This window comes from Centropristis striata, chromosome 2 (assembly GCF_030273125.1).
Source record: "Centropristis striata isolate RG_2023a ecotype Rhode Island chromosome 2, C.striata_1.0, whole genome shotgun sequence".
Taxonomy (NCBI): domain Eukaryota; kingdom Metazoa; phylum Chordata; class Actinopteri; order Perciformes; family Serranidae; genus Centropristis; species Centropristis striata.
In genome coordinates, this window is record NC_081518.1 from 17,352,480 (window position 1) to 17,375,327 (window position 22,848).

Below are 22,848 nucleotides of genomic sequence, written 5' to 3' on the forward strand. Positions count from 1 at the left end.
AGGATGGTTCCTACCTCGAGTTCAAAGACGTATGAGGGCAAATCTGTCAGACGGTTGTCAGAGAAGTCCACCTCCTGCAGCTGGGTCTTCCAGAAGATGGAGATGGCATTTGGAAGACTCTCGATCTTATTGGAGGAAGCTCTGCATTGTCTCTTCAGGGGACAAGAAAGAAGAATATCTGTTTGTGCTTCTTTGTGGAAACAGTAGGGCTGGGCAATATATCGATATAAAAAAATACATTGATATATTTTTAAATGAGATATGGAATTAGGCCATATCGCATTTATCGATACAGTTCAAATTTGTGATGTGATCCTTGATCCAGGTAAGCTGCTTAAAATATAAATGCTGCCCTTACTAGGGTTTGTCATATTTAGTTCTTTTGTGATGTTCGTTATTGGTTTCTCATACAAATCTATTTATTTCAGAATTCGTGTGTGTGTGTGTGTGTGTGTGTGTGTGTGTGTGTGTCTGTGAGAGAGTGTTGCTTGCTGCTTTGCTTCTCCAGTTCTCGCTTTCTGCAAGATTATTTATTTTTACGCCTTATTCCCCCTCATGTCATTCAGCCACACACATCCACTGAGTTTATGGGCAATAGACGAGCTGCTGCGGGTCTCTGGGCGGCTCCGCTGTCCCCCGGCTCATAGCGAGATCACCGGCGTTACAGCAGTAAGCGGTAGTGGGGCTAGTTGGTTCAAACGTTGTTCTTCTTTTAAAATCAACTTTGGCTCTAAACTATCTAGAACACTGTCTACAGCTGGATTCAAAGAGAGCTTCGCGTCTGCTGCAGCCATGTTGGATCCATAAGAAAACTACAAAACTTCAAGCTTCCATCTGTCGAGCAGTACGCGTCATCGTCTTGCCGTCCCTCCCCGTTCTGTGATTGGATCCCTAAAACAGGGCGAAGAAACGGCTGTAGTTGCCAGACCGTCTGCAGGTTCGTAATGAAATCGAGCGTGCAAGGCTGTATGGGTATATACAGGCTACAAAAACCCATGAGTGCATGTACGTATATTAAAATAATTTGTCAAAATGAGCTCAATAATATCCAGTATATTAAGCATGGACGACTGTAACTATTTCTACTATGTTTACATTCAAAGAAATCTGCAAATTTCGAAGCTTCGTACCCCCAGCGAGACAAGTGGGTCTGTGACCAGACCGGAGGCTGCTTGACTATGCTGACCCCCCTCCCCTGTGGCATGTCATAAATCATAAGTCTGTTCATGTTGTGAAGTGTATTATGTATGTGCTTATGTTGCTGAGGTTTTTTCCATTGTTTTTTCCTCCTTTCCTCTCCATCTCTGTCTCCCTGTGCTCTCCACCTCTGTCATATTGTATGTGTGTATTGTGTTTCTAAGTATACATTTCGGACGGGTTGATGGCTAATTTTGTTGTACTAGTACATGTTACTCTGTGCAATGACAATAAAGGAAATCTGAATCTGAAATACAGTAAACAGGAAGTGGATTAGTAGCAGTGTGATTTCTTACCAGTGGACAAACCCAGGGGTCAGGAAAGGTGCTGAGTGAGTTCCTGCACACGTTCAGCATTCTCAGGGATTTCAGACAGTGCATGACTGCTGGAGGCAGACTGCTCAGACAGTTATCAGACACATCTAGCTCCTCAAGCTTACGAAGTCCAATCCAGTTAGTAGCTGGAAGAATAGAGAACACAGCTGGAGCGTCACTCACACACATTACCAGCTGAAAGGCCTTCCAGCTGTTGTTACTCTAGATTTGTTTGAATATGTTTTTTAAATAGTAACATGGTCAATTTAAGACCAAATATATGTAATATCTACACTACGGGCGCAAAAGTTTGGAAGCAACTTAAATTTTCTCTTCACAATGGCTTTCTTAAAAACCAGTATGGATTCTTCGGATTTTTGGATGTGTTTACTGCATGATCAGACTTTTACCTTTACCTTTATAAATAAAAGAAAGGCTTAGTTTTAGGGTTAAGAAGATTTGGAAGAGTCACAACTTCAGTGCAAAAGTCAAAAACAAAATCACAGTTTGCATTATTCACTTCAGCTCTTTGGCTTTTGAGAGTTTGGATACAAAAACCCCAATAAATCTCAACTGTGTTCATATCTCTGACAAACTACCACAGAAATGGCTAAAATTGAAGCAGCTGAGTAAAGAAACAAGAGTTAAGATGTATACATTAAGGAAAGAAGGATACACAAAGTCTCAGCAATAAAAACCCAAAGAGCTGATGACTCTTTATAAAATAATCACGTTTATTTTGTTGCAAAGTATACCAATGAAACTATGATCTTTTTTGTACAAATTTGATCTTGCTTCCCAACTACGGCCTCTAGTGTATATGTGTGTATATGTGACAGTAGCTTAACTTGCTGTAATAACTGACATGTGTTGATTAGCAACAAATGCAGTCACTTAATAGATGAGCTGGTTTTGCAAACAGAAAACTGGAAGGAAATGTTCACTCTGTGTGGCATGTGGCATGTGTTTTACTGTTTAATGTAGAGTGTCTAGAGTAAAGTATCTTTACTGGTTGAAGTAGTGCTGAATGACAGCTTGTGTCATGCAGGTTTTTGTTGGCTTTCAAGATACACTGGGACACCTTTTGCTTAGCTCCTCATTGATGCTAAAGTATTGTGGTTGCTATAAGCAAGTCACCTTTGCGGGTCTTGAGACTACTCAATACAAAATAAACTTGACATACAACTGAGAAATCTATACAGTCCTACAAAGTCTAACTGCAGTAACTACTCAAAAGGTAAAACTGAGAAAAACTGCTTTAAAGTTTTTGAAAAATTTTTAACTGGCCAGCCAAATTGGTTATATGTAGGTAAGTGATATGACACTTATTTCTACATGTATTGATGATGTCATTTTTATGCTTAAAAATCATGATGATTTATCTGACCTTTGACCCCAAAAACATAGTTAAACATTGCTGTAAAAGGTTCTAATAGTAATGCAAAAACAGAGTGCAGTAACAACAATGTTGTTCTCTTCTTTCAGCTTTTATATTTTGTTTTTAGTGAAAAAAATTTTAAGATTGATTTTGTTATAAGTGAATTTGATTGTTTAACAACTCTACTCAAAGATTTGCATATTTTGGACTTAATATTATCAAGAAATGTTATATGTTAGTCTTAATATAATTTTTCTCACTATTTTACTTAATCACTATCTAGATAATAATTTCCCTTTCAAATAAACTTATACTTTCTATTATTTTTTATGTTTAAATTAGTTTATATATCCAAAGCAGACCGTGGTAAGTGCAATCACTGCTTAGTTTTGAGTTGGATTTTGTGGTTTTTATATCATTATTTCTCTGAAATAAAGCAAAATTGAAATCTAAAACTTTGTCACAAGATAAAGCAGACATCAATGACTTCATTTTTAGTTATACTTCAATTTTGACCAAACATTTAGTTACTGCAATTAGACTTTGTAGGGCTGAATAGCTCTAGCCAAAAGGTTTTCCTCCATGCATACAACAGTTATATAGAAGCTGAGATGAACATACTGGCAGGGATGTCAAACAGGACTGTGAGCTGGTTCTTAGCAGCAGAAAGTCTCTGAATGTGGGTCAGATGGAGTAGTCCAGGTGGCAACCTGGTGAGCTGGTTCTGGGAGAGATTGATCTGCTGTAAACTGAAGCACAGGACAGACGGAGGCTGAGAGGGGACATCTGACACAAGCAGCTACAAACATCAATATTTGCCCTACACTTGTACAAGCCTTTCATGAGGGAGAACTTCATACTAACCTAAACAATGACGATCAATCTGAGTTTATTCTCTTTGTGCTCACTCTGCGTGTCTCCATTACAAAAAGGCCCCCAGAGGGATTTAGAGACTCTAGAGGTGACGTATGGTTTTTGATCGTTGCGTAATCGCTTAGTGACAGTTTTGACCGTGATCACATAAGTGACGGATTAAACACGGGAGAAGCAACTGTGGCCGCTGTCGCTAACTGTGCACAACATCAGCAGCTGATCATAAACAAAGCAGCATGGCTAATTATGCACAGCGTCTCCGCTGATCATAAACATAGTGATGGTGAATTAACCGGCATCACTAACTCTGCACAGAGTGTCCGGTGCTTGTTGTAAACAAACAGAGATCCCTAAGTGAACACCTCCTGCAGCAGCAGCACATACACACTGTACTGCTACAGAGCTAACTGTTAGCCTGTTAGCAATTTGCAGACTCCGGCTCTGCAGCTGGGAGAGACTGCTGCAGGAGGACTGTGCCTCGATTCGTTCTCACTCTTCTTAACAAGCCGCCGGCCCCTGCAACGTCATTCTGGCTGCTTTCCCTCCTTCTCCTCCACTTCTTCTTTTCCTTTTACTGCATCCACAGATCACAAATAGAAGTTTGGATGGCTCACAAATCTCGCCAGACAGATTTTTAATATGATGAGAAATATCGTTGAGTTTAATCTTGCGAGATCTCGAGGCACGAGATCTGTTCACACCCCTAATCATATATGATCATTAATCGTATCAGATCATTGTATTGGACTGAAATATATTCCCATTAGAAGTTTCCAATCGGCAGCTAATAAGCTATCGATATATTTTCAGTTATACAAGAAATGTATTAAACTGGAGGACATCCATCCCATCCAAGGTGGAGTACAGTGATTGCTGCTAACTTGGTGTTTGCTGCATCTAGGCCAAACAAGCTTGTGCCACCTGTACCTGGAGCAGATGACCTCCTGGGAGCTGGGGGCAGCTGGCAGATCTTTCAGCAGATTGTTAGAAAGATCGATAGTGCGCAGGTGGATAAGACCCCAGGGCACCATGGAGGGCAGAGCAGACAGGCTGTTAGATGACAGATCCAGGTGGGTGATGTGTGACGAGACATCCATGAACCAATCCAGCTCCAGCCAGGGCAGCTGCAGACCACTCCAGTACACAGAGACAGCCTGCACACACACAGATGGCATGAGATGATTAGGATTTGGTCAGTACTACCTGCAATCACTTTCACTAAAAGTATTTGGAAGTTTGGTAAAACTTTGTATTGTGATTATTTATGTCTTGTAGCCCCTCGCTAAAATTCAGTTCAACTTTGGAGTAGGGGTGCACCGATTGCAATTTTCTGGCCGATCACCGATCAGCGATTTTTAAAAAGCCTGACCTGCCGATTCTGATTTTGGCCAATACCGATTTTTTTATAACTCACAGCATACACCTTCAATGTTTGAATCTTATTATAATGAAAAACAATAACACAGCAGTATTTTTCTTTAACAAATAAAGGAAATCACAATGTCTGAGGTAATTAATAAAATATTGAACTTAAAATAAATAGCAACAATTAACAGGACAAACTAACAAAAGAACTGCAACCATAAATAAAGTGTTTTTTGTTCTGTACAACATACAGACAACTAGGGAGGGCATCGATTTTCGAATATTCAAATAGTCATTAAATCATAAAAATTTGAATAGTTCATCATATCTGGAAGAAAAAAAAGTTGTATTACTGGTGCCTTCCACACGGGGGCAGCGTAACATTTGATAATACAGTGTGGTGGGCTAGATGCCAAGCTGTAGAAGAAGAAACAAACGGAGAGGGTTTTCCACTGCAGTATATTGGCGGGACAAGTTAGCCCCCAGAGACTCTGGAGGTGACGTTTGGTTTTCGCCGTCGTTAACTGTGCACAACATCAGCAGCATGGCTAATTATGGCTAATTATGCGTCATCATAAACATAGTGATCGTGATTTAACCAGCATTGCTAACTGAGCACATACTCAGTGTGTAGAGTGTCCGGTGCTTGTTGTAAACAAACAGAGATCGCTAAGTGAACACCTGCACAGCAGCACATACACACTGTACTGCTACAAAGCTAACTGTAGCCAACGGCGACTCTTCTTAACGAGCCGGCCTCCAGCTCGTTAGCGGCTCGTTAAGAAGAGTAAGAAGGAGTCGCTGGATTTGTCTCCAGTCGCTTTCTTGAAAAATAGTTGCTAAGGGGGGGTCTGAAAAGTTGCTGAATTTAGCAACAAAGTTGGGAGCACTGCTTCGCCGGTGGGGGGGTTATTATTATCGCTAGATAAGATCGGTTTGACGTAAAGGAATCGGCCGATCGCCGATCCCGCAAAATTAAGGAAATCGGCGCCGATCGGTGCACCCCTACTTTGGAGTGTTCTTTCACCCTCTTAAATATTATGAAACGGTTTGTACCTATGGATTCCATTAAGGGCCATGTAGCCTGTAGGTTTAGATTTCAACCAAGCAGGAGCATGCTGAATACAATAACTCAACTAAGTGAAGACTGTTCTGGTGATTGAAGAGAGGTATACATATTTGCTTAAACAGTTTCTCTTAATGTTGCAGCTGCAGTAGCTAAACTGTACGGGTGCACAAGGGTGTTCGTATAAGCAATCTTCCTATCCTGTGAGACCGCTTTTTCTTTTCCTTTATTTATCTTTTATTTATTTATTTAAGGCCCGGGACTTTAACACGTTAATTAAGATAAATTAATGACACAAAAATTAACGTGTTAAAAAAACTGACGCATTTTAATCACATTTATTTTTGTACCGCGGAACGTTTCTCACTGGATGAGTTTCAGGCAGACCGATTATACTGGAGCACCAACTAGCGTTCATGAGTTCAGACAATAACAAACCACAGTGAACATGAAGGAAGAAGCTGATGAGAGCGCTTTGGTTGGCCCCGTGGATGATGGGACATTTTGTTACAAAAAACCAACGGTGTTTTACTTAAAAAACCAAAGTATTATAGTTTACAGAAGGTCTACCTACCTATAGGCTACCTGAATTTATGAAATGTACTATATTTCTAAATATACTACTGCTACACTTAATGGCAAAAATTGCACTGGTCTGTTGGACTTGAACAAAAATAAACAATATTTTTGTTGCTTAAGTTTATGTATTCAGTCATTATTCAATGGTATACTAAAAATCCATGTGAAAAAAATTACTTCTCACTGTTCTCAGGTCAAATATTTATATGTGATTAAAATGCGATTAATTACGATTAATTAATTACGAAGCCTCTAATTAATTTGATAAATTTTTTTTAATCGAGTCCCGGCCCGCATTTATTTTTTGGTATCTGTTTGTATGTTATGCTATGGTGTTTGTATGTTGTGTATGGACTCTTAATTGTACTGTACAAGTGTTGCGTCATGTCTTGTGATACATGTTTGTAAGCGTCTATGATTGAATATGTGTTGTGACTGTATTGGATTTTGTTGTTGTTTTGTTTTGTTTTGTTTTGTTAATGATCTCAGAGAAGGTACAACTTGACTTAATGTTTGGACTCCAGGGAAAAAAGCTATGCTAATGCGCTGGTGCTAATGGAGATCCAATAAATAAATAAATGTGTTGAGTCAGGTGCACTCCTGCTTGGTTTGAACAAAAACCTGCAGCCTCACTGGACCTTTCTTGGATAAGTTTGATTGATTTGATGTCCTTCGGCAGTCTCACATGTAATGCTTCAGGAATACATTATCATTGTCCCTTTGTCAGTAGAACACAGACCTCCTCTCCGTCTGCATTGGAGGTTTTCTGTAGTTTGAGTCTGAGGAGGTGTTTGCTGAATGCTGGGTGGTCCATCAGGGTGTATGAGGAGAATCCTGCTCCGTTCTGCAGCAGAAAGCGAGCTATCTCCTCATTATCTGAAAACAAAACACCACAATCACTTCATGTTCACATCAGTTCACAGAAGCAGAGGTGGACAGTGTTCACTCAGTATCTGTCATCTGTACAGTTCAAGCACGTCTACACATTCATGTGCTTTTGTCTTGCAGTTGATATATTTGTTTGTTTGTATAGTTGTTTTATGCAAGGCGGTTGGACAGACTGGTCTAAAGAGCTGGTTCTGTGGTTGGAGCCAGGTTGGACCAATCTTACCTTATGGAGAGGCTACAGTGGATGACTTCAAAAGCCAAAACTTTAGAGAAAAGCTGAAAGCAAGTCTTGATGCTGCTTCGTTTTTACGTTGTGACGTCATGAAGAAGTCGTGCTCCAGCGCTTTCGTGGACCCTTAAACACTGATTTCCACCAAAATACCAACAATTGGCTTTGTCCTCCTCCTTGCCTCTCCTCCCATCCGTGCACCAAAGTACCACATAGCCCAGTGTATGTAATGGTCAGGAAAATACGAAATGGGTTGAAAGCACAAGGAGTCTCCCTACCTGCTCGTGCAGCTGCGTACAGTGGCAGCCCAGTGATGACAGCAAACTCATCGCTGTGGATGGCACAGTCCTTGGCATCTGCATCGTAGCTGTGGACCAACAGCCGGACCACATCCAGGTGACCCTCCTGGCAAGATGTGGCCAGCATCCAGTTTAGCAAGTCCCTCCTCAGACATGGACCTGAGAGTGAGCCAAGAGATCAGATCAAGAACTCTGTTTAGTGCAGTGACTAAAATATGTAGACCAGTATGGGGGTACGTGTAAGCCTGGGGCTACGTGAAGGCACTCCAGGGGGTACGTGAGATTTTAAAATATACATTTAAAAAGTAGCATCCATGCAAAAATTCTTTAAAATAATTATTTAATAATTATTTTAGGAAAATATAAGTACAAGTTCATAAAGTGAATTGAAATGAAATGAAAATTATATTCAGTAGGCTATTCAATTTCCTGATCCTTAAAACCCAGAGTGTCCCCCATACCAGGATGGTTGGACCCAACCTGTCATATGCCACCTGGCATCACCTGTCAATCACTGTAAAACTCAAAGATGGAGTCGTGGTTGAAGAGTAGCAGTTATAGTTTTAAATGGTTATATGCTCACTGTCTTTTACTACATTAGTTTGAATCACTACATTTTAGTGATGAGAAATATTTGCAATAAATTTAGTCATGGATTATTAACATTGAAATGTTTGAAATAGTTTGTTTGTTTCAAATGTTTGAATTTTGTTTGTGTTTATCAGTTCCAAAGTTTAATAAATCAGACACTGATGGCACAGCGCTCTGTTTTTAAGGCTTTTTTTTTTTCAACCAAAAATGCTTTGCCCTGGTTAGGGGTAAAAAAATATTTCACAGGGGGTACATCATGAAAAACGGTTGAGAATCATGATGTAAACTATCCATCTGACAGACCATTTCAAAGTTCATGTTTCCATGGCAACCTGACCTTGAGTTGAGCCTTAATGGTTTTCTACCAGACTGATTATTTTCTCAATTAAGGTATATTCAGTGTTGATGGGAAGGTCAAACATGATATAGGGGTATTCTGTTTAAATCCTCTCTAAGCGAAATAGGCATCTACCACGTATGAGCACATAATTATATCAACCAAGATGCACTGTGACGACAAATATCTCAAGAAAAAAGACTTTATACAATGCCTGCATCTAGCTAAAAACATTAAGGCATATCTGATCATTTTTTAACACTCTATGTCAACCAGAAAGGTTAGTTGTTAGCTGTTAGCAAGCTAATGCTAGCTATGTGTTTGCAAACTAAGGCACTTAGCATAACTTTGCAAACATAATCCTGCATAGTTTTCTGATTTATTTCCATATTCCACTAGAACACAAATTACATATCGTCAAAATACTTTAGCTTAACTTAAAGACATGTATTTGGCCTGGATATAAGGACTGGATACGACTTAGTGACAAAATAAATTAACATTAAATATACTGAGCGTAGGGCTGGGCGATACATCGATATAAAAGATAAATCAACATATTTTTTAATGTGATATGGAATTAGACTATATCGCATATATCGATACAGTTAAAAATATATATATAAATGCTGCCCTTATTAGGGCTTGTCATATTTAGTTCTTTTGCAATGTTCATTATTCTTTTCTTATATAAATATATTTATTTCAGGAAAAGATTGGCCTATTTAATTCCATAGGCTATTTTTATTTAAGATATTTTTTTATTTATATGTGCACTTTATGGAGCTTTAAAAATATATACAGGATACTCCTGTTGTTGTACAGTACTTTTGTTCACTTAAAAACCGGTTTCAGTAAAACTACTTGTGACATGTCATATTTGGCTTTGACTGAACATTTGCTCTCACTTTGCGATAAAAATATCGGGAAAAATATTGTATATCGATATTCAGCCTAAATATACCGGGATATGACTTTTGGTCCATATCGCCCAGCCATAACTGAGCGTCAAGGCCACAGTTTTCCCCATTGTCACTGCTGATGTCTCTATAATGTCTGTATATGTCTGTATCCACATTTGTCATTTACATTTAGTCATTTAGCAGATGCTTTTATCCAAAGCGACTTACAGGAAGAGTAAAAGCAAACAATCAAGGTATAGTGCAATAAGAGCTATTAGTGCTAGTGACAATTCTTTGAGGAGTAGAATTATCATGTGGTCTAGGAGAGAAGATGCTCTCTGAAGGTCTTCAGGAGTTTTTTAAAGGTAGAGAGGGACGCCCCTGCTCTGGTAGGAACTGATAGTGTGTTCCACCAGCGGGGAACAAGACGTGCAAAGAGTCTGGATTGCCTTGGACCAACAGGGGGCAGAGCCAGGCTTCGTTCATTGGAAGAGCGCAACGGTCGTGAGGTAGCATATGCCTGAATCAGGGCGTTCAGGTAGGTAGGAGCAGTACCGGAGACAACTTTGTAGGCCAGCATTAGAGATTTGAATTTGATGCGGGCTGCAACAGGTAGCCAGTGGAGCTCAATGAGCAGCGGACTGACATGTGACCTTTTTGGCTGGTTGTAGACCAGTCGCAGAATTCAGAAAGTAATGCAGATTTTAGGCTGATCACAGCAAATATTCAGAGAGATTCAGACCGCCCCAGCTGAAAAACTCTTACTGCCCCAGTCAGTATAGGTTTTTTAGTGAATTTCTGTATATTTTTCCAGGATATACTTTCACTTCTCTCAGTGCAACGCAACCAGAGGACTTTCGTCCGAATTGGATGGAGAAAACTCTGATATTTAAAGGGAGCAGCCCTGTCTTTGGATCCCGCCCTCTGCCAGAGCTGTGAATGGTTGGAATTTCCAATTGAAGTGCAAAATTGCTCACACCTGGGGGTGGTTACCAACCCTAGATGGCCACTTAGTTGCTCACTTGCCCTCACAGAGATGAATTCTCAGAATTCAGAAAGGAATGCAGATTTTACGCTGATCACAGCAAATATTCAGAGAGATTCAGACCGCCCCAGCTGAAAAACTCTTACTGCCCCAGTCAGTATAGGTTTTTTAGTGAATTTCTGTATATTTTGCCAGGATATAATTTCACTTCTCTCAGTGCAACGCAACCAGAGGACTTTCGTCCTCTTAAAAACATGTTTTTTGGTTCATCATCTTGTAAAAACTAAGTTATGGGTTCTTTACCTTGTTGGTAGTGCATTTCAACACACAACAGCCTCAAGGCATTTTTCTTTTGTTTGCTGGTAGATGGAACTGACAAGGAGCCTCCTTCATTCAATACAAAGTCAATGGAGATCGATCGATTGTTTTCCCTTCCGATGGGAACGGGGCTAAAATGTGCTCTGTCCCTATTACCCATTCACTTTATCATGTTGGCTCTTCGAACAAGCTCACAACTTGGTAATATCATTGGTCATTGTGTCAGAGCCTTAATTAAGTGTGAGGTGAGGTAAAGTAAGGATAATGTGGTACGGTTACCTTTAAGCTCCGGGAGCAGATCAGCAAGAGGAAAGGATACTTATCCAATGAAAGACTATTCTGTCTTAAAGGGGAACTCCTCTCGTTTAGTATTGATCAAAGCAGCAAAGAGCCATATATCCCCACTTTTATTCCTCAGTTTGGTTTTGAACCATACATTTCCCATAATTCCATACTAATTTTTTTTATTACAAAAGCATTTATTCCTATGAAAATTAATTTTTGCTCCATTCAAAGACATTTTTAGCCAGTGTCATAGGAAAACCACCAGAGCCAAGAACTGAGAATAAAAATTGCAAAAAAAAAAAAAATCCTCTCCAAATGCGTTTTTGCTAGCAATTTATCAAAAACTGTTTAAGAATCAAAACATAAACTAAAATAAAATAAGATATCCTAGACTTCCAGTAGGCAACTTTCCTACGATTCACAGCTACTTCATTTGACACATGCTGCTGCTGCTGCTGCTGGATAAGCTGCATTGTTTCGGCTGGACCTGAAGGCTCAGTCACATTTTATCTCAGTTTAACCTTCAAGAGTCTGGCTGTACTGGACCTCCCTGGTGGTTTTATCAGTTTTATTTTCTCTCAGTTTTACCGTCAATAGTCTGGCTATACAAAACTCTCCCAGTAACACCATAAATATGTCATTAAATAAGCTACAGGGCATCACCTTACCTTATAAATACCGTACTTTCCGCACTATAAGGCGCACCGGAGTATAAGCCGCAGCAGCTAAATTGAATGATGTGTACATATATAAGCCGCACTGGACTATAAGCCGCAGGTGTTTTAATGTTTAATTACCATATGTAAGGGTTCGTGCACAGAGAGGATTGTCGGGAAAGAGATGGCTGCTTGAGGAAGCTTCTTTTACAGCCAGATTGACTGTCTTTAACTTAAAAGCTGCATCATATGCATTTCTACGTTTGTTTTCCATAATGAGGGTTTGTGCATGAAAACTTCCTTTGCACAAACTATCTCGCTCTCGTAATGTCGGTCTTGCTCTCGTTCTGTCTCTCGTATAACTCTAGGTTTCACTTTTACTTTTGCGCGCTACCTGTTTCACTCTTTTCCGGCGCCCTGCCAGATTGGCTCGGGGTCCTTCGTCTGCCGCTGATTACGGCACGGCGACTCTGACAAACTAAGTAGCTTTCGACACAAATACACACAGACAACTGAAAAATAGCTTAAAAGTATATGAAGGACCCTGAGCCGATCTGGCAGCCGAGCCGATCTGGTACGTACACCTGCCTCCAGCTTTTCCTGCTGGAGCCCGCCGCTCCCCGCGGACTGGTCATAGAGCCCATAGAGTTAAAATTGGTGGACCGTAACCTGTAAAATCCATAGATTTAGGAGGCAACCTAGTGGCCGTTAGCTGTAAAAATCCATAGATTAGCCGCACCGTTATATAAGCCGCAGAATCGAAAAATGGGGAAAAAGGCGCGGCTTATAGTCCGAAAATTACGGTACTAAATAAAAAAAGCTTGCTCTGTTCCGTCTTGTGAATGTTCATCTGTTTTCGTTTCACCTACCAGGTACAGAATCCAGCAGCTCTTTGACCAAGCTGGTGTGGCCATAGTATGCTGCCACTATGGCTGGGTTGCTGTTAGATGGCTCCTGGGGTACAGCAATACGGGCTTCCTTCAGGAGGTAACACACACTCTGCAGATCACCATGCTCAGCAGCCACACACAGGAGACGGACCTGCAAATGAAGACAAAGTTAAGAACATTTAACCATCAAGGAGAACAGATATCACAGTATTTTATCACATATCAGTCAGTGCCTTTGTTTAACTGGTAGGATCTACAATTCAGGCCAAAAGTTTGGAAGCAAAATCAAATTTGTACAAAAAAAGATCATAGTTTCATTGGTATACTTTGCAACAAAATCAATGTGATTATTTTAATAAAGAGTCACCCATTAGAACAGAATTTTTACTAAAATGATCAGGTCTTTTGGTTTTTATTGCTTAGACTTTGTGTATACTTCTTTCCTTAATGTATAAATCTGTACTCTTGTTTCTTTACTCAGCTGCTTCAATTTGAGCAATTTCTGTGGTAGTTTGTCAGAGAAAAAAGTCTGATCATGTAGTAAACACATCCAAAAATCCAAAGAATCCATACTGGTTTTTAAGAAAGCCATTGTGAACAGAAATTTTAAGTTGCTTCCAAACTTTTGGCCAGCAGTGTATTTAATTTTAATTTTATTTTTATCACCAGTAAATATGATGCCCATATTATTGGAAGCTTTTGAAGCTGAAGTTTAATAACCTAAAGTGCATGCTCCAGCTGAAAGGACTGGGTAACAACAACTTTGCATAGTATGCAAGATAATAAAAAAATACATCTGGAACTCCTAGCCCCACCCCACTCTCTCCTCCAGAGCTGGGAATAATTTATTTCTTGTAAGTGATTCTTGGCTCTGCTTTAGATTAGAATAGATTTTTTTTGTTTCTCCCTCCTGGAAGGCTGGTGCTCTTTGAGCTCTCAGTTTGGTTGTTTGAAGTTTTGGTTATACTTAGTTATTCTATGGTTTAGTTACAAATAGGTTAACACTCACAGCTTCACTAAATCCAACATCACACTTCCCTACTGACATATCTCATCTTTCTTATCTTGAGTTACCTTTAATAAACCACTTATGTAAGCAGGTACTGTGTGGATCTCCATTTTTAGTTATGCTCTTGAAGGAGCTGGGCAGAACAAGTCTGTTCTGATGTTAAAATCCATGTTGGACCTGATGGAAACACATACACACCTGTGTCTCCATTTGTACAGTAAAGTGCTTTGCTCAGCATTTAAATTTCACAGTTGGTTATAGGATAGATTCAATGATTTGTTTAAGTCTTCATAAAATATTCATTTTCTGTGTTTCTTCTCTATCTCATGGAGACAAAGGCTTTCCATCTGTTAATATCAGATAAGTAAGTTTGGTTTTGGTTTATATTTGGATTGTTACAATAGCTACTGCTGAACATCATTACATCTTAACACTTTACTGTTCACATACACAAACAGTACATATATACATACAGTCATACGAGGGTCACATTTCCTATCTAACAGAGGAGTACTCTATCCAGGGTTCGTACACTTTTTCAGTGGTCAAATTCAAGCACTTTTCAAGGACTTTCAAGGTCCATTTTCAAGCTTTTCCAGTACCTTTCAACGGTTGTAAATGGCATGTTTTAGATGAGTACTTCAATACTAAAAGGGGTAATTTCACTTAACCATACCACCAGCAATGTTATTACACTTTTAACAACTAAAAGAAGTTTGCTAATCTCATAAAACATACTGGTATGGGAATCTAGGGGCTAAGAGCAAAAGTAAGTTCACAAAAATCATCAACGGGCAGCTGGTGGAACTAAACACGACCCAAACTAGGAGGAAAGCCCCACAAATAGGCCTACTTCAGGAGCCCTCACATCGACAAGGAATTAGAAAAACTCCCTTCAGTAAGAAGACATCTCAGAAACAAGAAGACGCAGGCGAGAAGCAGGCGGAGCGGTTTTCATTTCAGATAGGCTATAATAAATGTTAAACTGAGTAATAGTGTTATTGAAATTGCACATACTTTTCTTAAAAACTCTCAGGTTGTTCATAATCTTTTTTTGTAAAAGGACAATTAATTTAATATAAAGATTTTTTATCATTTATTTCTTCTTCTTTGCACTAAGAAAAAAAGTGGAATTATTGTTATTTCTATGTAATTTTGCTATGAGTTTACTGGTCCGGCTCCCTTGAGATCAGATTAAGCTGTATGTGGCCCCCAGACCAAAATGAGTTTGACACCCCTGCTTTCCATTGAAAATGTGGTTATCTATAGTCAAATTGTAAGAGAAATACAGTAAGAATTTAAAGCATTTACAAACACTTTATCCAAAATCCATGCACTTTTCAAAGCTTGAAATTCAACATTAAAATTCAAGCATTTTCAAGGATTTCAAGCACCCGTACCAACCCTGTCTATCACACTGACTGACTATGTAGAGTGTATAATCAGTAAAGTGCTCACCCCATCGATGCGGGGCATCCCTGCACTGCACTCTATGCAGCAGGCTTGCTGGATCAGCTCTCTGGCAGCCTCCCCATCTCTGTCCTCATATGCTGACCGAATGTTCTCCAGAGTTGGAGAGGGAACCAGTGCAGAGCTGGGTCCCTGAACCTCCAGCGATGCCTTGGCACCCATTTTGTCCCCAGGGCCTGATGAAGCTAAGAACAGACACAGAGGGAAAACAGTGGGAACAGATGAGATTCAAAAAGAGTATATGTGAGGAGGCTTATGGCAGCATCCTGAACACATCATACATTACTACTAGGGCCCGGACTTTAACACATGAATTAAGATGAATTAATTACACAAAAATTAACGCATTAAAAAAATTGACGCATTTTAATTGCGATTATTTTTGCACCGCGGAACATTTCTCACTGGATGAGTTTCAGGCGGACCGATTATACTGGAGCACCAACTAGCGTTCATGAGTTCAGACAACAACAAACCACAGTGAACATGAAGGAAGAAGCTGATGAGAGCGCTTTGGTTGGCCCCGTGGATGATGGGACATTTTGTTACAAAAAAACAATGGATGGAAGCGTCAATAAGAGCATGGTTGTGTTGCTATGCAACAAGGAATTAACATATCACCGCAGCACAGCACATCCAGCCTCAAGTATCACCTCAATGCAAAACATATAGCAGCTAGCGGCTAGTGTGGTAGCTAGCGTGGATTGTGTTTTACTTAAAAAACCAAAGTATTATAGTTTACAGAAGGTCTACCTACCTATAGGCTACCTGGATTTCTGAAATGTACTATATTTCTAAATATGCTATTGCTACACTTAATGGCAAACATTGCACTGGTCTGTTGGACTTGAACAAAAATAAACAATATTTTTGCTGCTTAAGCTTATGTATTCAGTCATTATTCAATCCATGAGAAAAAAATTACTTCTCACTGTTCTCAGGTCAAATATTAAATGCGATTAAAATGCGATTAATTTGGATGAATTAATTACAAAGCCTTTAATTAATAAGATTCCTTTTTTTAATCGAGTCCCGGCCCTAATTACTACACTACATTACTGTAGTGCTGTGAGAAGCATACACCCAGAATTAGGTCAGGTGAAGAAGCTGTCATGGCATGAACGGCAGCTACAGCTAGTACACACTGTAAAAAGACTAACAGTCTAGCATTTGAGCCTCTGGCTGGCTACATAAACATGAACAGCTACTTCTAATTCAAGGTTAAACAAGATAAGAGAGACTTTATTGCCATCAATCTATCTAAAGTGCAGTACAGTACATAGAGGACCCAAACTGTGTAAAGGGGGATTCAGTTTATGGTCCAGGAATCAAACATTTGCTGTGAAACAGTCTGGAGAGCTGCTGCTGTGCTGGAATTCGTGCTTTAAAAAAAGTGAAACAAATATGCTCACTGATGAACATTAAGATGGCTTAAACAAGGCTTTTAGTGAAGGGACTTGAACGGTGATTTGTAAGAGTGACCGATTCACTGCTAGTTAAGAAAAAAAAGGGAAGAATCACATAAACACCACACACCACCACTCAATGTTACACATCCAATAAAAAGGTACTGTATAAAGTCATTCACAGTTAGTCATTCACAACAAAAACGGAAATAAAATCAGACCTGTGTTACACCCCTGTGAGTAAAAAAACAAAACAAGAAGACACAGATACTGCTGTAGAGGTTTTAAGATTATATATTATATATATATATATATATATATATACAGATAGCTTTTATTTTCACTTCTATTTGCTCTTATATCAGACACGTTTTGAATGTGTAAACCTACAACGGTGGACCAAGCAGGTGGAAAAATGTATTCTCTAGGCTTTACTTAAGTTGTTTTTGTTGAGCTGTTACCTTCACTACACCTGGTCACTACACACTGCCTGTTCTCTGTGTGTCTGGCCGAAAATGCAATCTAGTGGACAATCCCCCCCTTCTTTTAATTCAGCTAAGGCAATGTGAAAAAAAATGAGGGGCAGCAATAAAATGCAGTCACCAAAATGGTCCCAAAATGTGACTAAATGACAGTCTGAAGCCCTGCCTTGGTTTAGACTAGTGGTTCTCAACCTTTTTCCAGTGATGTACCCCCTGTGAAATATTTTTTCAGCCAAGTACCCCCTAACCAGGGCAAAGCATTTTTGGTTGGAAAAAAAAGCCTTAAAAACAGAGCGCTGTGCCATCAGTGTCTGATTTATTAAACTTTGAAACTGATAAACACATCCAAAATTCAAACATTTGAAAAAAAAAACAAACTAGTTTTATTGTTAATAATCCATGACTAAATTTATTGCAAATATTTCTCATCACTAAAATGTAGTGATTCAAACTAATGTAGTAAAAACAGTGAGCATATAACCATTTAAAACTATAACTGCTACGCTTCAACCACGACTCCATCTTTGAGTTTTCCAGTGATTGACAGGTGATGCCAGGTGGCATATGACAGGTTGGGTCCAACCATCCTGGTATGGGGGACACTCTGGGATTTTAGGATCATTAAATTTAATAGCCTACTGAATATAAAATGCATTTTATGAACTTATACTTATATTTTCCTAAAATATAACATACATTCAGAAATATAGATGATCTGCAATAATACAAATACAATACATAACATGAACACATCACCTCCCCCCTCGCTCCAACAGAGCCCCATCCCTGCAACAACATTACTGTACCATTCGACAACCTAGTATTAATTGAACTTGTGTGTGGTTGCTTGTATTACATGTATCACGTACATATCAGAATGTATACAAAAAACAAACAAAAAAAAAACCCGACAAGAACAAAAAACAACAACAATAAGATTAAAATTTCAAATAATATATATGTATATATAAATAAATACATAATAATAAAGTAAAATAATAACAGATACATTAGTTAAAGCAAAATAGCATGATACACAGGTAAATAAGAAATCAATAGGTAAACGAGGGTCCTTATGGATTACAGATTATACCGAATACAGGATGAGTCATATAGAGCACCAATATTAGTGACATCTAATTTCTCTATATAATTCAAAAAAGGTTTCCAAATAGCATAACATTTTTGAATACATCCTCTTGTAGAATAACAAATCTTTTCTAATACCAAGTGGTGTAGAAGATCATTGATCCACATCTTAAAGGTTGGGGAAAGTTTCTCCTTCCACCTAAAAAGTATTAATCGCCTAGCTAGGAGAGATGCAAAAGCTATCATATTCTTTGCCCGGTGGTTGAGGTGAGTATCTTGAGGAATTATTCCAAATATGGCAGTAATGGCAGAAGGTTCTACAGGTACTTGTAAAACATCTGAAAAAGTTTTAAATATTGACTGCCAGAAATTGTCTAGTTTTGAACAAAACCAGAACATATGCGAGAGAGTGGCTGGCACATGGATGCTACTTTTTAAATGTATATTTTAAAATCTCACGTACCCCCTGGAGTGCCTTCATGTACCCCCATTTGAGAACCACTGTTTTAGGACACACAGTTCAGTGCAAGCTCAGAACGGCAGGAAAAAGACAAATGCATAAGGAAATGTTTCTCTGCATTTATTTTCAGATAGCAGTGTGAGTGTCAAACACAGACACAATCATCTTGCTGCAGGACTGAGTTGGCATCTTGTCCACTAGAAATGTTGGTAAACTATCTTGATTACAAAAATAAAGGACCTGTCATACATAACTGTATTACACTGAACAAACACTATCCCAAAAGGCAACAGTCAGAACAGGCTGTAAAACTGAAAAGGATCTCTTATGCTTTAACACTGAAATGACCGAAAGGCAACAAATTTAAAAGGAAACATAGTCTCAGGTTTGTTTTTGGTCATCTGGGTTACACTGTTTAATGTGCGCTAGCATGTTCGATGTTTTCATTCACATACAATGACACACGGCCCTCGTCTTATTACACAACTCCCTGTCCCTGTTGTTGTTTAAGCTGATTGTGACCCACAGAGGGATTTTCCAGTTTCAGTGTTTCATTTGTGCTCATCATAGTGTTACTTCCTTGAAGGCACTCTGTTTGTTGTGCTACCCTTAGCACACTGCTAAAGGTGCATGACTAAATGTGTCCATAATGTGCTTCAATCTACATACCATGTATTCTGTTAGAGTTCTATTATGCATTTGGAACATATCCTCCACAGTCGCCATACTCTAAATCCAAGGGATGTCTGCTCAGCCAACTGCAGTCCACACTACGGACTGCTCCGCCATTTTCAAGTCTATGGACAACACAATACTGGTGGGCCTCATCCGCAACGATGATGAGATGGATTAGAGAAGGGACCTGGAGTATTTCTTCATTATCATGAGTTAAAATCATTCACTTGTCATTTCAATAGCATGGTTGCAAGTTTGTTTTGATTTAGAATAGACTTAGACCAACTGTATTGGCATCGGCCCATACTGCCTTGCGCGTTTTCATTTCGAACTGCGAAAGGGTCTGGTGTCTTCGGCTGTTTCTTAGCCCTGTTTTAGGGATCCAATCACAGAACGGGGAGGGACGGCAAAACAATGAGGCGTACTACTCTACAGACGGAAGCTTGTAGTTTTCTTACAGATTCAACATGGCTGCAACAGAGCCGAAGCTCTCTTTGGATCTAGCTGTAGACGGCTAGTTTAGAGCCAAAGTTTATTTTAAAAGAAGAACAACGTTTGACTTTACACTCCTGTTTCACAACGAAAAAGGATGTTTTAGCCTTGCTTCAGACAGGATTTAGCAAAAGCATAATCTACCAACTAGCCCCGCTACCGCTCGCTGCTGTAACGCCGGTGATCTCGCTATGAGCCGGGGGACAGCGGAGCCGCCCAGAGACCCGCAGCAGCTCGTCTATTGCCCATAAAATCAGTGGATGTGGTGTGTGGCTGAATGATATGAGGGGGAATAAGGCGTAAAAATAAATAATCTTGCAGAAAGCGAGAACTGGAGAAGCAAAGCAGCAAGCAACACTCTCTCACAGACACACACACACACACACACACACGCACACACACACACACACGCGCACACACACGCGCACACACACGCGCACACACACACACACACACACACACACACAGACACGGCCGGTAGACTGTGAGCAGCCAGAGTCAGAACATGCTGCAGAAAAACGTTGCAGAAGCAGAATTGAGCATTTTAGTCCCAAAGTAGAGATGGGCTAGTCTGGCTGTGTAAACATCAATTTCTGTCACTCTACATACGTCATCTGGTATAACTGATACGATTGGCTAAGAGCTACATACAGACGCTTTTGATAGACATTCGTATCGCCCAATAAAAGGCTCTGGAGGACCGTAAACCACGCCTCCTTTACGGAAAAATGAATTGGTGGTATATGGCGTTAGCCAGGCTACTCGAGGCATAACATTTGTTATCATTGTGTCATTTTTATCATGTAAATGGAGGGAGAAAAGGCAATATCGGCTTCAAGAATCGGCCCAAAAAAATCAGCAGACTGATGTCAAAATAATCGGTATTGGCCTTAAAAAACCCATATCGGTCGACCACCAATTTTCAAAGTTTTTAAAGAAGCATTTGGTCTTCATTACATATAATGAATACGAATATAGAATATGATTTGGATCACGTATATTAACAACTTTAAAATAAGGGATGGGGTGGGTGCTCCAAAAAAGTTAGAGATGACCATACTAGCTGGTGTGTCAAAGTTGGAGAAGCTGCTGGACACAATGCGCCTGTGATGAGGAGAGGCCCAGCTTGTTGCCAAGGACAACGTGATGGAGAGAGCTGACTGCAGTCTTGTTATGTCCCAAAGAGGAAATGCTGTACACGCAACTGTCGGCTGCTGACTTGTTCGTTAGCAGTAACTGCAACCTGTAACATCAAACAGTCTAACGGGAGCTAAGCTTAATGTTACCTCATTGACTATGGTTGAGTGTGGCTCTGTGCTCTATTTGTTTGTGTGTGCATGGGTTTATGTTTTAAAGTTGGTTTAACAACAAAAAGAGCTGCAGCATCCTAGGGCGGGGCAATATGGACCAAAAGTTATATCCGGATATATTTAGGCTGAATATCGATAGTTGGTAAATATCCTATTTTTATCACAAAGTGAGAGCAAATTTTCAGTCAAAGCCAAAAAATGAAATGTCACAAGTAGTTTTATTGAAACCATTTGTATAAATGAACATAAATACTGTATAACTACCGGAGTACCTTTTTTTTTTTTAAATCAAAGCTTCATAAAGTGCACATTTAAATAAAAAAATATCTTAAATAAAAGTAACCTATGAAATAAAATAGGCCAATCTTTTTCTGAAATAAATATATCTATATGAGAAAAGAATAACGAACATTACAAAATAAGTAATTATGACAAACCCTATTAAGGGCAGCATTCATATATAAAGAAAAAAATTACTATATCGATATATATGCGATATGGTCTAATTCCATATCACATTTCAAAATATATCAATATATCTTTTATTTCGATATATCACCCAGCATATATTGCTCAACCAAATAGGTTGAGCAGTAAATGATGATCATCGCTCCAGGCAGTGCACAGGTAATGTTAGGCCCGTGCTAACAGGAGTCAGACCAACGTGTTCCCATTTTCAGCTGTGCAGAAAAAGTTGTTGCACAGAATTGAATTGATACATTTCTTGGTAAATAATATGAAACTCCTATTCATAACTTTGTAAATATAATCCAATGTGCCCTCACATGCTGCTGAATCTGGGCATGACTGCCAGTCAGACTGGTTATTCATTTCACCATTGAACATTTATGTTTCCTCTTTCCTTAAGTGTTTTAGCTAGGTGTGCCAGCTGCCTGCAGCCCAATGGCTTTCCTATGAATAATTCAGACAGAAAGAGTCTGGGCTGCAGGCTGAAAGCGAAAGCCTGAGGGAGTGAAACCATTAGACGCACATGCGCCTCCCATTCACAATCAATACTCCCCTATCACAGCCTTGCATGATCTGTCTAGGAAAGCTAAAAGGAGATCTTTAGAAGGATGACGATGGCAACATCTCAATGAATCAATTTCATTTCATTTGTCCATATGGTTGATTCTGGCTTTATTATGGGGACCAAAGAGAAGCAAGGAGATCCTTGTGATTAGCAGTGGATGTGACTACAGAGTAGGGCTGGGCAATGGACAAAAAGTCATATCCCGATATATTTAGGCTAAATATCGATATACGATATATATCCCGATATTTTTATCCCAAAGTAAGAGGA

At 39.4% G+C, this 22,848-nt stretch overlaps 1 protein-coding gene across 1 annotated transcript in view; it reads right to left on the reverse strand.

Annotated features, from left to right (window-relative positions):
* Positions 1–22,848, reverse strand: part of lrrk1 (leucine-rich repeat kinase 1) — a 92,844-nt gene that overhangs the window by 49,697 nt on the left and 20,299 nt on the right. Inside the window, exons 3-10 of the mRNA XM_059349715.1 lie at positions 15,620–15,816; positions 13,132–13,303; positions 8,168–8,347; positions 7,512–7,648; positions 4,690–4,916; positions 3,511–3,638; positions 1,494–1,657; positions 15–152 (exon numbers count right to left, since the gene is read on the reverse strand). Coding sequence (XP_059205698.1) covers positions 15–152; positions 1,494–1,657; positions 3,511–3,638; positions 4,690–4,916; positions 7,512–7,648; positions 8,168–8,347; positions 13,132–13,303; positions 15,620–15,816 — 1,343 coding nt within the window. The remainder of the gene's footprint in view (positions 1–14; positions 153–1,493; positions 1,658–3,510; positions 3,639–4,689; positions 4,917–7,511; positions 7,649–8,167; positions 8,348–13,131; positions 13,304–15,619; positions 15,817–22,848) is intronic.